General features: G+C 43.3%; 1 protein-coding gene and 1 pseudogene across 1 annotated transcript in view; one reads left to right on the top strand and one right to left on the bottom strand.

Moving 5' to 3' along the window:
• The window catches only part of EXT2 (exostosin glycosyltransferase 2), a 119,587-nt gene that overhangs the window by 89,746 nt on the left and 17,447 nt on the right, over positions 1-12,394 (bottom strand). Inside the window, exons 5-7 of the mRNA XM_016146832.2 lie at positions 5,397-5,592; positions 3,432-3,571; positions 746-839 (exon numbers count right to left, since the gene is read on the bottom strand). Coding sequence (XP_016002318.2) covers positions 746-839; positions 3,432-3,571; positions 5,397-5,592 — 430 coding nt within the window. The remainder of the gene's footprint in view (positions 1-745; positions 840-3,431; positions 3,572-5,396; positions 5,593-12,394) is intronic.
• LOC118603734 lies at positions 5,912-6,027 on the top strand (annotated as a pseudogene).

Below are 12,394 nucleotides of genomic sequence, written 5' to 3'. Positions count from 1 at the left end.
TGCGTGTGACGATTACATGCTTAATCCTGAGAACTCTCCAAACCCCTTTTGCTGCTCATCTTCTACACAGACAATAAAAATAATTTTAAATCCTTTAAAAAAAAAAAAAAGAGTACCAATATCAGATTGTCTTTCTAATTTTTTTCAAAACTTGCTTGACATTTAAGCCCATTTCAGGAGAAAGAAAGGGAAGTAGGATGAAATGGGACGCCCAGCGGAGTGACCTTAAAGTTAGGGTTAGACCACCACGAGCCGCCCAGGGAAAGGGGTCGCAGAAGGTAAAAGAAATGGAAAGGGGGGAAGGATCACGAACATGTTCCAGGGCCGAGGAAGCCCTGTGAACGGGGATCCCAGGCCAGCTTATCCAACAACATCCTGAAGGTCAACAGCTACTCATATGCATAACCTTGAACTGTCCCAGCTTCCGTCACTGTCTCAGCCTCCGGAACTAGCACCTGTTGTGGAAAGAGGCTCAGCTTTGTGTGCTCAACACACTGCAATGGTATGAGCCTAACATCACAGGAGGCTTACTTCGGAAGCTTTATTAAATCTGAGAGTTATTCTATCAAACCTCGCTGGACCAACTCACCTAATTCTGTTTTCTTCTTTTCAGTCTGGTTGCTTGATGTAGTGGAGGGAACGAACCCCACTCACACGTCCAGCTGCTGTCACTATATCCGAGCAGTCAGGGCCACCCTTTCACATCGCCCAGGTCACCTCCCTCTCAGGGTTGCTTGCCTCTTACCTGTCTCTGCATTTCTTCGATCTGTCTTTGGGGGATGCTCTGCAAAATACTGTATACTTCTGATAGCTTTTCTTCTGGCACAACCACAGATGCCCTATAGATGACAGCAAAACAATTATATATGTACGGCCCTTTTCGCAAAGCACATCTACATACACTGTTTAATTCTCACAGGCAGAAACAACACCCAAACCTACAGCCTCACATTCCTTGCCGTGAGCAGTCTCTCTTCCTTCTCCCTTCCTCGTGGCCAGCCTTCTCGAAGGGGCTCCCTCACCAGCTGTTTCCTCACCTCCCCCCGGCTACCGCATTCATCTTTCGTCCTCCCTCCCATCTATCGGTGTGCTCTAGCCGCATGGGCACCCCTTCAGTCACCTGAGCACACCTCTGCGTGTGAAACCCCTTCGCCCTCCACTGCCCGTTCTTTAGCTATCCTGTAATGCCCAAATCCACTCACTGACTCGGCAGTTATTTATGGAGCCCCTGAAGTCCTGGTAACATGACAGTGAACGGAACGGACGAGGCAGGCCTGGGAGCAAGGGAGCCATGAGAATACCTGAGAGAAGAGTGTTCCAGGGAGAAGGACTAACAAGCGAAAGGCTCTGAGGAAGCACCTGTCAGGAATGTCCCAGCAACAGCAAAGAGGCCAGTGTGGCCGGCAGACAGTAAGGAAGGTGAAGAACACCAGGAGATGAAGAGAAACAGAAGGGCGGGCGTCGCAGCCAAGCACTTGGGGTCCTGCAGGCCAGAGTAAGGACTTGGGCTTTGACTGAGACAGAAAGCCATCAGAAGGTTTCAGGCAAAGCTGGCATGGGCTGATTGTGTTCCAACAGGATTACTCTGCCTAAAGCGCTAGAACAAACTACACACAGCAAGACCAGGAGCCGGGAGAGCAGCTGGAGGCCACTGCAAAACCCAGGCAAGGGATGAGAGGAGAGAGTGGCAGGATGTGCTAACAGACTAGATGTGGTGAGTAAGGGAAGGAGGACTCGGCGACGACTTACACTTTGTGGTATTTAGCAGAATTTGTAATTGTATTTGTATAGATTAATTTATTAAAATCCAAACTCCCCTCCCCACCGTAGACTAGTCCATTGGGATGGAAACCACGACTGGTTCCACTCACCAGCATATCCTGAGCACCTGGTACATTGCTTAGCGCACACGGGTAGCACTTAATAAATATTTGCTAAACAAATAAATGATTTCGACCATACAGATGGGAAAACTGAAGCTCAAAAAAGATTAAATGGTTTGCCAAGATCACAAAGCTAGCCAGTAACGGAGCTGGTTACGTGAACCCAGGCCTTCTAACTCCAAATCCAGACCCTCTACCACTGCACCATAACTACAACTACCCGAGCAGATCCAGCTTCTCATAGGAATATCTTCTCAGACTCAGCTCAGAGTCACTGCCCTCACCAACTCCACTGCCACAACGGCCTCTGTCTCCTTCTCACTCTTCACGCACCCCACGCAGCCAGGGCTGCGTCTCATCACAGTATTTGGTTATTGCCGGTTTACTTATCCATCTTCCACCAGCAGACTATGGGCTTCTTGAAGACAAGGTTTGATCATGATCAGCTTTGTATCCCCATACCTAACACAGTAGCTGGCAAACAAAGGGCACTGCTCCCAGACAGAAAGAATCGCATACTCTCCTCTTGCAGACTGAATGAGGCCCCCTCCTCTGTTCCGACCTTCCACTGTCCCTTGTGCAAGCATCTGTTATAGCACTTGTCACACAACCCTGTAATTGTTGATTTGTCTTCCTCACGAGATTCTAGCCTCCTTAAGAGCAGAGACTGCACTGTTCACAGTAGGCTCTCCAATCAACGTGAGATAAATGACTGTACATATGAATGAATGCCAAATTGTTCAAATATCTGTGGTGACCAGACTTGAGAGAGGAGAAAGCAATTAAGCATTTAAGACCAAGTCAAGCCTGAGAAAGATATACAAAAGGAACCAATTTCCAGTAATCATTAACCTCCAAAGTCCTAGGGAAATAAAACAGCATGAGCCTTGCAGGCTATTCTTTTAATTACAGCATTGACGGCCATGACCAAGCAGGACCTATGCATGTGCATGGCTACACTGGGGACGTTTCTAGGCTGTCATCCGTGTGGATGACATCCATCTCCAGCTGGTCACATTATGCAAATTCAGTAAAGACTCTAGAGCAATGGTTCTCAACTAGGGCTACAAATGATACCCAGAGGTCTTTAAAATCCAGCATTCCCAAGGATAGGGCCTAGGCATTTTTTTAAGTCTCCAAGTGAGTATTTTCTGCAGTCTCTACCACTGCTCTTGGCCAAGGGTTGGTAAATGCTTTCTGTAAAGGACCAGAGAATAAATAGTTTAGGCTTTGTGGGTCATATAATCTCTGTCACAACTACTTAATTCTGCCACTGTAGCACAAAAATAGACACAGACAATATGTAAATGAAAGGGTATGTCTGTATGTCAATAAAACTTTATTTACAAAAACCAGCAATCTGCTATATTTGGCCCACAGGCCTCAGTTTACCAACCTCTGCTCTAGGCCGATGGGCTAACTCTCCTGCTGGAAAACACAGCATAACAGTCTCAAAGGGTAGTTCTCAATTACAATTACTTGTGGGGCTTTTAAAATCTAATACATGCAGAATGACTGGTGTAAAGTTTATTAGAAGGTAACACCCACCTCTTCCAGTCAAGAACTTCGGAGAAAGGCAAAATATAGGAGTCTGCAATGACAACTGGGACACAGCCAGCCCGTAATACATCACTCAATACCGCCTGGCCCAGCCGAGCTCCACGAAGGACCACACAGAAAGTAGCTTCCTGTAGGAACACAAGCAGAAGTAGTGGATTACAAACCAGTTTCACTAACCCACTTACTCTGATCCCTGTAGACCATGAAGTTCTCCCAAGGGCTGAAGGCAAAGCAATACTGAGGCATCCTGACACAAAAATGCTATCTCACAACCGGTAAAACCTGAAAAGCTTAATTGGCTGTAATGTTTTGCAGTTCCACTCTTCAGTGTTACTTCAATGCCTCCACTGCTGGCATTCTGAAAATGTTCGAAACCCAGATCCAAGTCTTCCTCTGGACACTCAGCAATATGACCTCCCACGGACCAGTTTCCTGAAGCCCTAGCATACCGTGTAAATTCATCGCAGCACAGAGGCTGAACGTCGTACTTACTACAGCCCGCCTCGTAATAGAAGTATTTTGTCTGGCCATATCAGGGTCTCCAGAGGACCCCCTCAAGGGAATGTTATTAAATGTCATTCTCATTTCATCTTTCTACCCTCCATGGCACAAGCAGTATCCTTTGCATACGGAAGATATTCACTTCATGAATGCAACGCTTTTGAAAACACATTAAGACAGATATAAAGAATAAACTAAACAAAAAGCAAAATCTCAAGAGAGTTCTTCCCCATTCACTCCCTGAACGTGAGGGAAATTTGGGAAAATGAGAGACATACAGGAGAAAAAAGTAGTTGTAATAGGCAAACCAAAATAACAAAAGACCCTGGGTCTAATACTCAATTTCTCCCAGTTTTTGCCTCTTCAGAAGGAAAAAAAAATTAAAAAGAAAAAAAAAAATTTAAGGAAACACCATGTCATCTTTAAAGTTAGAGAAAAGGAAAGTTTAGAAAAAAAACATGGAGAAACTCCACTGCGGATAAATGAGAAAAGCAGTAAGAGTCAACGAAGAGCACCAGTCACGGCGCCTGGAGGTGCAGCCGGCCCGCTCGGCCCGGCCGGAGAGTCGGCGCCCAGATGCGGTCACACACGCGCTGATGACCATCTTTCCTGTCTAGACAAAGGTTACTAAAAATACTCCTGTTCACATCACCACTGTTATCGGTCAGACATTCCAGAGGCGATGCAGCACTTTTTGAGAGAAAGTATTTTAACAATCTCAGCATGGGCCAGTTCTCTTTGGAGATAATAATAAAAATAAATAAATAAATAAATCACACCAGCTCCTTGATATTTCTCCTTAAACTAACCTGTCTACGCTTTAAATATTTAAGTGAACAAAACTCAGCGTCTCCTTTCCTAGCCCCCGTGCCCTTGGAATTTCAAATATCCTGCTTATAAAATAAAACATCCCTACAAGGACTGCTGTGCCTCTGGGTAAGGAAGTAGTGTCACTCTCATGATTTTAAGTATAGGACATGCCACCAGTAGGACCTGTTACGGGTGGCAAAGCCCCAAAAGACAAAACGGTAACAAAAAAATAAAAAACCTTCCATTCCCAGGAACAGCTGACTGTGGGCTTGTGGGCTAACACAGTCAGCGGACTCAAGTTGCCCCCTGGGCTGGCTAATGAATACAGGCACAAAAACAAAATACATTTGCCTGCTTTGTCTATGTGGCTTCTTTGTATAGCTATCAGATTTCATTTCTGAAGTATAATGAATTTTTGAAAGGAGTATGGACACTCACAGGCCGAGGAGCCTTGCACAAACGACATGTCAGACGGCGAAGCACCTGAAGCTCCATGGACCCAGGGAAAAGCAACGGCGCATCTTCTTTTCCCCCTGGGGAATTCTAGTTGCAGGGGGAGAACAACTCCCGTTGTCAGGGTCAATTTTACCTCGCGGAGGTGACCTCTACCAAGCCTCTGGAGAGGTAATGAGTGACACTCACCTGCAGCACCTGGGGGTAATCGAAGACTTGGTGCTTGTGGCAGCGCTTACGGACAGAAAGGACATCCTCGGAGAGGTTGGTGCATTTATCTAGTACTAACACTGACTCTCCATGTTTGGCCTCGAGGGCTTCCAGGTCCTCTCGGTACTCAGGATGGAGAGCCATCTGGGAGGACAGGAGGAAGTATCGCCGGGGACTATAAAAGAGAAAAAAAAGATGGCGGGAGAGCTGCAGCTGGAATGGTAGTCAAGGTAACACAAGCTTTGATAGTAAAGGTACGGCAGAGTTTTCTTACCGGTCTTCACGTCCTTTGCTTTTGGGGGGAAATTAGACTCTGCACCATTGTTGAATGTTTAAAATATCATAAGAAAGTAAGGTATGACTCATTCACATGCTGAAATATGCAATTGTTAAAAATGTTATTTGGGGACATGGTTCCATAGCGTAGCAGTTAGCATATCTACTTTACATGCAGAGAGTCCTGGGTTCGCGCCCCAGTGGAGCCATGGTCCATGGTCTATGGCCATGCCACCCTGAACAAGCCCGATGTCTGATCTTGGAAGCTAAGCAGGGTCAGGCCTGGTTAGTACTTGGATGGGAGACCACCTAGGAAGACCAGGGGCTGTAGGCATAAATAATTAAAAAAAAAAAATTAATTTGAGAAAAGTCCTTAATGTTTTGAGGAAATGCTTATAATATGCCAAGCTCACAGAGCATGCTACAAATGTGTGTATGTGTGTGTGTGCGCGCGCATGTAAAAAGAGAGAAATTAACTCATTGGTTGACTGATTAGAAGAAAGATCAACATGTTATCATTAGTTATACCTGAGTTCAGAAAAGGAACTGAGAGCAGGCTGCATCCTTCAAATAAAAGGGGAACTTAATGGGCATCATCGGCTATAAAACCAGAAGAGATGAAAGACTGTTCCTGGCTGTTGAATGGCATCCTTATGTTATGAAGGCACTCCAGGGAAGGGAGCTCCCATCGTCAAAGACACCTGGACATTAGGAAGACTGAACTGGTAATTGAGAACGAGTAGAAAAAACTATCTTCACCAGAGGATGGAACCATTCTTAACATCTGGATAGCAGGGATGCTTATTAGAAAATAAGAGTGCCAAGGGTCTAGAGCTATTTAGATCTCCATAAGAGACAAAAACGTGAACCAAAGGTAGTAAGCCAGAAGTCGAAGGGAAGATTGTCGGGTGACCAGAGAGTAAGTAATTTCCTCCTGGAAGGTAAGATTCCCAGAAGACAGAGAGGTTACAGAGCATAAACACTATACAGGTTGAGATTACTGTCAAAGAAGAGAATAAAATAAAGCAGGTTTCAAGAAGAAATGAAATACCATCATATCTAGAAGTAGTACTTACTTAAATCTACCTCTAACTGGTATAGACCAGGGAAAATACTAGGGCTACACATCTCATATGCAATGTCACCAAGCGGGCTGATATAAATCTGTAAGTAAGAAAGGACCAAAAACCTATGAATCTTTTTTTTTTTTTTTTGTCTTGCTTTGGAGAGAAAGGAAGGGCAATTGTTTTATTTTTCTTTAGTTTCTTAGACTTATTTAAAGGTTCATACATCTACTGCCAAAGAATAAACCAATCATTCTCTACTGAGGTTGTCATCTTTTACCAGGCGTTAAGCTTCAGGTCCAAAACACACAGAGCAATGAGTGAAGAAAGGGAACTCTGGCCTAGCCAGGCAGACCAGCTAAACAAACTCCAGAAGACAGAGCAACACACACTACAGCTAAATTGCTTTTAAAACCTCAGAACCATTTCTCTTGCTAGTTCTTTGTACAGCTGAACTAAAAGCAAAAGGCATTCCCCACACTACAGTGAGGAAAGAAAGGAAGACGCAGTTCCCTAGAACTTCACTGTCCAATAGCAATTGGCCACATCAGGCCCTTTACTTTAAAATTCATTAAAATAAAATAAAATTTAGAATTAAGTCCCTCAGTCACATTGGCCACATTTCAAATGCTCTGTGGCCATACACGGCTCGTGGGTACCTGACAGCCCACCTCCTCGCCTGCCCTCGATGGCAGTTTAGACCCAGAGGTTAGGGTAAAGTTAAGTGGAGAGAAGACAAAGAACAGCAACCTATCAGAGAGGCAGTTTAGATTAGCTGCACAGACTGGTTCTGCTCATCCTGAGAAATTTCCCCCTAAATTACAAGTTATTACACAATATACCAAATATTTATAGCCAAGAGTGTTCCTTCTAGATCCCAAAACAGACTCAAATCCTACTCCGGCTCTGAGCCTCACCGATTTTTCTTTTGTGAAAGCATTCATTTTCAGAGGGATGACTTAGTGATGGATGAACACTTACAGAGATCACTCTCAGATCACCTTCGAGTATTTCTGTAATCAAACTTGTCTGCTTAAACTGGAGAAAGCATTAGTCAAATTCACAAGACAAGCAGGAAAACCACCTTAATGGATAAAGCTACCTGAAAATGAAATGGACTGTAAGAAGTTTTTTTTTTTTTAATTACAAATTAATAAACCTTTCATTAAAAAATTATCATGAAAAGTTAGGGCTACCTGGCCTCTAAAGATCCTTCCAATTCCTAAGATGCTGGTACTTGGTACTTGACGGATATTGCTGTAGATTTTCCATTCAAGTAGAGCCGGTAGCATAAAACTGATGCTCTATACTGCCCAGAGTACGGATAGACACGTTGGCATCCAAGAGGGTGTTCATGCGGGAGGGTGCTGGAGTCCTAGAGGTAAGAGGGTGCTTCTACATGACAGGGTGGCCCACATGGAGTGTTGAAACCCTTGTAGAGTGAGACCTTCTACTTGGGAAAGAGCAGGGAGGTGGCCTAGCACAGGGCTGGAGAGTTTTAAAAGGGAGACTAAGATTTCTGCACCGGGGGCAGGGGTAGAGGTAGCTGTGACAACCCAGCATGGGATGCTGAAGACCCAGTGAGGTTAGAGAATCCCAAAACAGGGTTAAAGCCTGGGAAGGTTAGGGCATCTGGGAATCCCAAAACAGGGTTAAAGCCTGGGAAGGCTGAAAAGGGTGCCCCAGTTGTGGGAGGGTAACGGAATGGTAATGTCACCCTAGCATCCAGTGTTGGAACCCGAATAGTGTGAGGAGGGTGTCTACGCTGGGGGTTGAGGTGGGGAGGAGACAGCAGCAGAAGCACAACATGTGGGGGATGCTGGAGTCTGAGCGGGGATGATGAGGGCACCTGTGCGGCGAGGTGGGGGCGGCAGCAGGAACGGAATTTTGGTTACATACGAGAGGGTTGATCAAATAAGTAAAGACATTGAGGATAACGGGAACCAGATCTCTCACTGTCAGACACAGGAGTCAGAAATATGGAAAACGGAGAAAACGAGAATGCTCCTGGATGAAATTAGAGGCATCGATATGAATGCACGGTTTTTAATACGCATATATTTAGAGAACGAGAGATTCATTTACACAGATAAAGAAATAAATACAGATGTTAATGTGTGGTGCTCAAAGAAACTCTCGAGTAAAGAGGGATTCTGGGTTAGATTTCACTGTTAAGAAACAAAGTTCTATTTCAGACATTCAGTCGCCAGGACCACTGGATCCTTACTCCACCACTAATCCATTTTCAACGTAAATGTGCAGATGTGAACAAGAATGTGACAGCGTGCCCTCTGCTTGCATCCTGGTCCTCCCTGACCTGACGGATGGCTGTGCCCATTTGCCCATTTTAGTTTTACACAAACGAAATGTTAAGGTGGATTTGTTTTTCTTTTGAGGACTGAAATCACTAGCTATGATTTTCCTGCTTCCTCCCAGCAGTGCTGACATCTAAGTTTAAGTAAAATCACGCTGAGAACTTGAAGTTTCCCTCAATAGTAACAGTTGTAAACTCCCAATTTAGTTCTTTTCAGAGAGAAAATGACAAGAATTCCAGCTGAGGCCAACACAGCTGTGAGAAGAAGCTATCAATAGCAACAACCCTCAGCTTCCCATTGAAAAAATATTGAGAGAGATTTAAAATAAAAATGAAAACAAAGCTCTCGCTACTCTGTGTAGCCCTCAAGAGATGTGGGAATTCCCTTAAAAAGTAACTCTCACAAAGAGCAACAAATCCAAAATGCGGCAGTGAGGTCACCCACCCTGCCTCCTACCAAGTCCCTGAAAAGGATGATGAGTCTGGAGCCTTGTCTTTGCCTTATTTTTTTATTTTTATTTTTTGACTTTTTTTTTTGGGGGGGGGGATGTAGGGGAAGGAGGGGAGTATTATTTATAGAAGAAATACCACAGCTGCAGGGCCAAACTGCTGGCTGCGGGAGAAGAGTGGGATCAAGCTGGGATGTAGAAATCCACCAGTTGGCCAGCAGAGGGAAGATCATGCCCAGTGTGGCCTTGAACTCTCTACTCGAAGATACACTGTTTATCTAGTTTTGGAACCAGAGAACTTTGGAAACTGACTGATACTTTAGGTGATATATTTAAGGATCTCCTCAGCTTCAGTCTAATTATGCATAATAATTAGACTAATTATTAAGAAAATACCACCAATATAGCAATTTAAATCTCTGAACTAATTTTTTGAAAGTAATTTTTACTGTTCAGAGTAATTTCTTCTTTGTTTACTAAGTCTTTTTCTTTTCAGTATATTTTCTTCTTTGGTTTAAATCTGAAGGAAATTAAGAATCTTAAACTAATATATGAGAGCTAGATTATACTAAAGAGATTAGATAACAGAGTTTATTTCAAGCAGTCTTAAGAAAGGCAGAGGCCCAGGACAGCCAAGGGGACCTGACAGGCCTGATTCTCATCGCTCACTCAGCCTGTCCCAGGCTTTCTCAACAGCAGCACTGCTGACATTTGGACCCAATCATTCTTTGTTGTGGGGAGTAGCACTGAGCACTGAAGAGGTTTAGCAGCATTGCTGGGCTCCACCCAGTCGATGCCAGGGGCACCCTGTGCAGCACAGAGGTCACACAGCAGGCCTGACAGTTGTCCTTTGAAAGGTTGGCACCTGGCCAGTATATGGGCACTCCACTTTTGGGAGATTTCCCACTATCCCCAGAACCAAAAAGAACTGTGCCCAAACTGTTTGTACAAACAATATGTTTCACACTGAAGACCTGCTTTCCTTCTGGGAGTCTGGAATTTGGGCACGTGCCAAGCACAGACTGCCCATGTGATCAGAACCCAATAAAAAACCTGGGCACTGAGTCTCTAACGAACTTCCCGGTGGGCGGCATTTCACACACACTGTCACGACATATTACTGGGGGAATCCAGCACATCCTGTGTGGCCCCACTGGGAGAGGGCCCTTGGATGCTTGCACCTGGTTTCCCCGGACTTCACCCCATGCTCCTTTACCCTTTGCGGACTATGCTCTGTATCCCTTTGCCGTAATAAATCACGGCATGAGTACAACTACATGCTGACGCCTGTGAGTCCTCTCGGCAAATCATCGAAATTGGAGGTGATCTTGGGGAACCCTGACATACCACCTCAGACGTGACAGTAAAAAAATAGCTCCATGTACTGCCAAATGTCCCCAGGGGAACAAATTCAACCATCCCCTCTGTTGAGAACCACCAGCCTAGACATACTTGGTCCGAATAGGCTTCATTAAAGATTTGAGTTGAACTGAAGTGAACTGAACTGAATAAAACAATTTTCAGAACAACTTCAATGGGGAAAAAGGGAGTGGAAAGCAAAGGGTTAGAATAAAACTTTCAAAAATCACACAAGTGATTTAAATTTAAGTAAATGCTCACGGAAACAGCAAGAAGAATAAATCTTTTTTTCAACTCCAACTGATTTTTCTCTACTTATTATGGTTATTCATATCTTGTGCTACATAAAGGTGCCAAATTAAGATCCTATGTAAATGACAAAAATTTGTACCACTTTGAAGAATACAAACTGGTCTAACACAGATCACCCTTTCTCAATTTACGGAAATTCAATCTCGAAACATGGCATTGAACTATACCACTTTCTCCAGTTACAAATTCTGTATAAGCATTATTTTTGTATTTTCATTTTATAATGACCCCCAAAAAATTATGCATATTTTTGCTCATATTTAATGATGAATAATACTAAAAATATTTCAATGTTCAAATTTGTATTTAGTGGGCTAATGAGAAAAGAGGAAGACTTAAAATGTAAATCACGTACAGTATAGTAAAATGCTAATGACAAAATCTGAGTGATGGGTATAAGTGTTTACTACAAATTTTTAAAATTTTGTTATCTGAAGAGCTTCATAATAAAATGTGAGAGAAAAATATGAATCATGCATCTGTACCAGATGAAGATAAATGAAGTCACGATATGCTATAAAAAGCTTCCTGTTCAAATAGAAAAAGAGGTAGTGAGAAGCACATCATTACCCAGCACGCAAGAGTATAGGCATGCTAACCCCAAAAAACCATAATTAACTCCTGGAAGAATATGATTCAGTTTCAGAGAAAAAGCCCAAGCTATCGTGTTATGCTGATCTGAGTGTTATCAGTTTTGTAGACTTGTTTACTTTGTAAATGTTTTAGTTTTGTAGGTGTATAAGCACAGAGTTTAGATGATTTTTTATTTGTACTTATTCAAGTTGCATTATTAAAAAAATAATAATTAAAATTCAAGGGAACTAAAATAGCTAAAAAAAAAAAAAAAAAAAAAAAAAACCTTTGAAAAAGAAGAACGAAGTTGGAGCACTCACATTTACGAGCTTCGAAATTTACTACGACACTACGGCAATGAAGACCCTGCAGTAGGGGCAGAAGGACAGACCTATAGACCAATGGAACAGAATTGAGAGTCGAGAAATAAACCCCCATTTCTATGGCCAGTTGATTTTCAACAACAGCGCCAAGATCATTCAAGATCATACAAAAAAGAACAGTATCTTCAACAAGTGTGCTCAGACAGTATGACATTGCTAGTGTGGCAATATACGAATCGGTCACCTTCATACATGAGCACTTGGTACACATGTAAATAATACTGTTACTATCGTCACATTTGTTTAA

The sequence above is a fragment of the Rousettus aegyptiacus genome, unplaced genomic scaffold (genome assembly GCF_014176215.1).
Source record: "Rousettus aegyptiacus isolate mRouAeg1 unplaced genomic scaffold, mRouAeg1.p scaffold_m13_p_5, whole genome shotgun sequence".
In the NCBI taxonomy this organism is placed as follows: Eukaryota; Metazoa; Chordata; class Mammalia; order Chiroptera; family Pteropodidae; genus Rousettus; species Rousettus aegyptiacus.
Note: the sequence above shows the minus strand (reverse complement) of the source record. Positions and strands in the feature narration are given on the sequence as shown.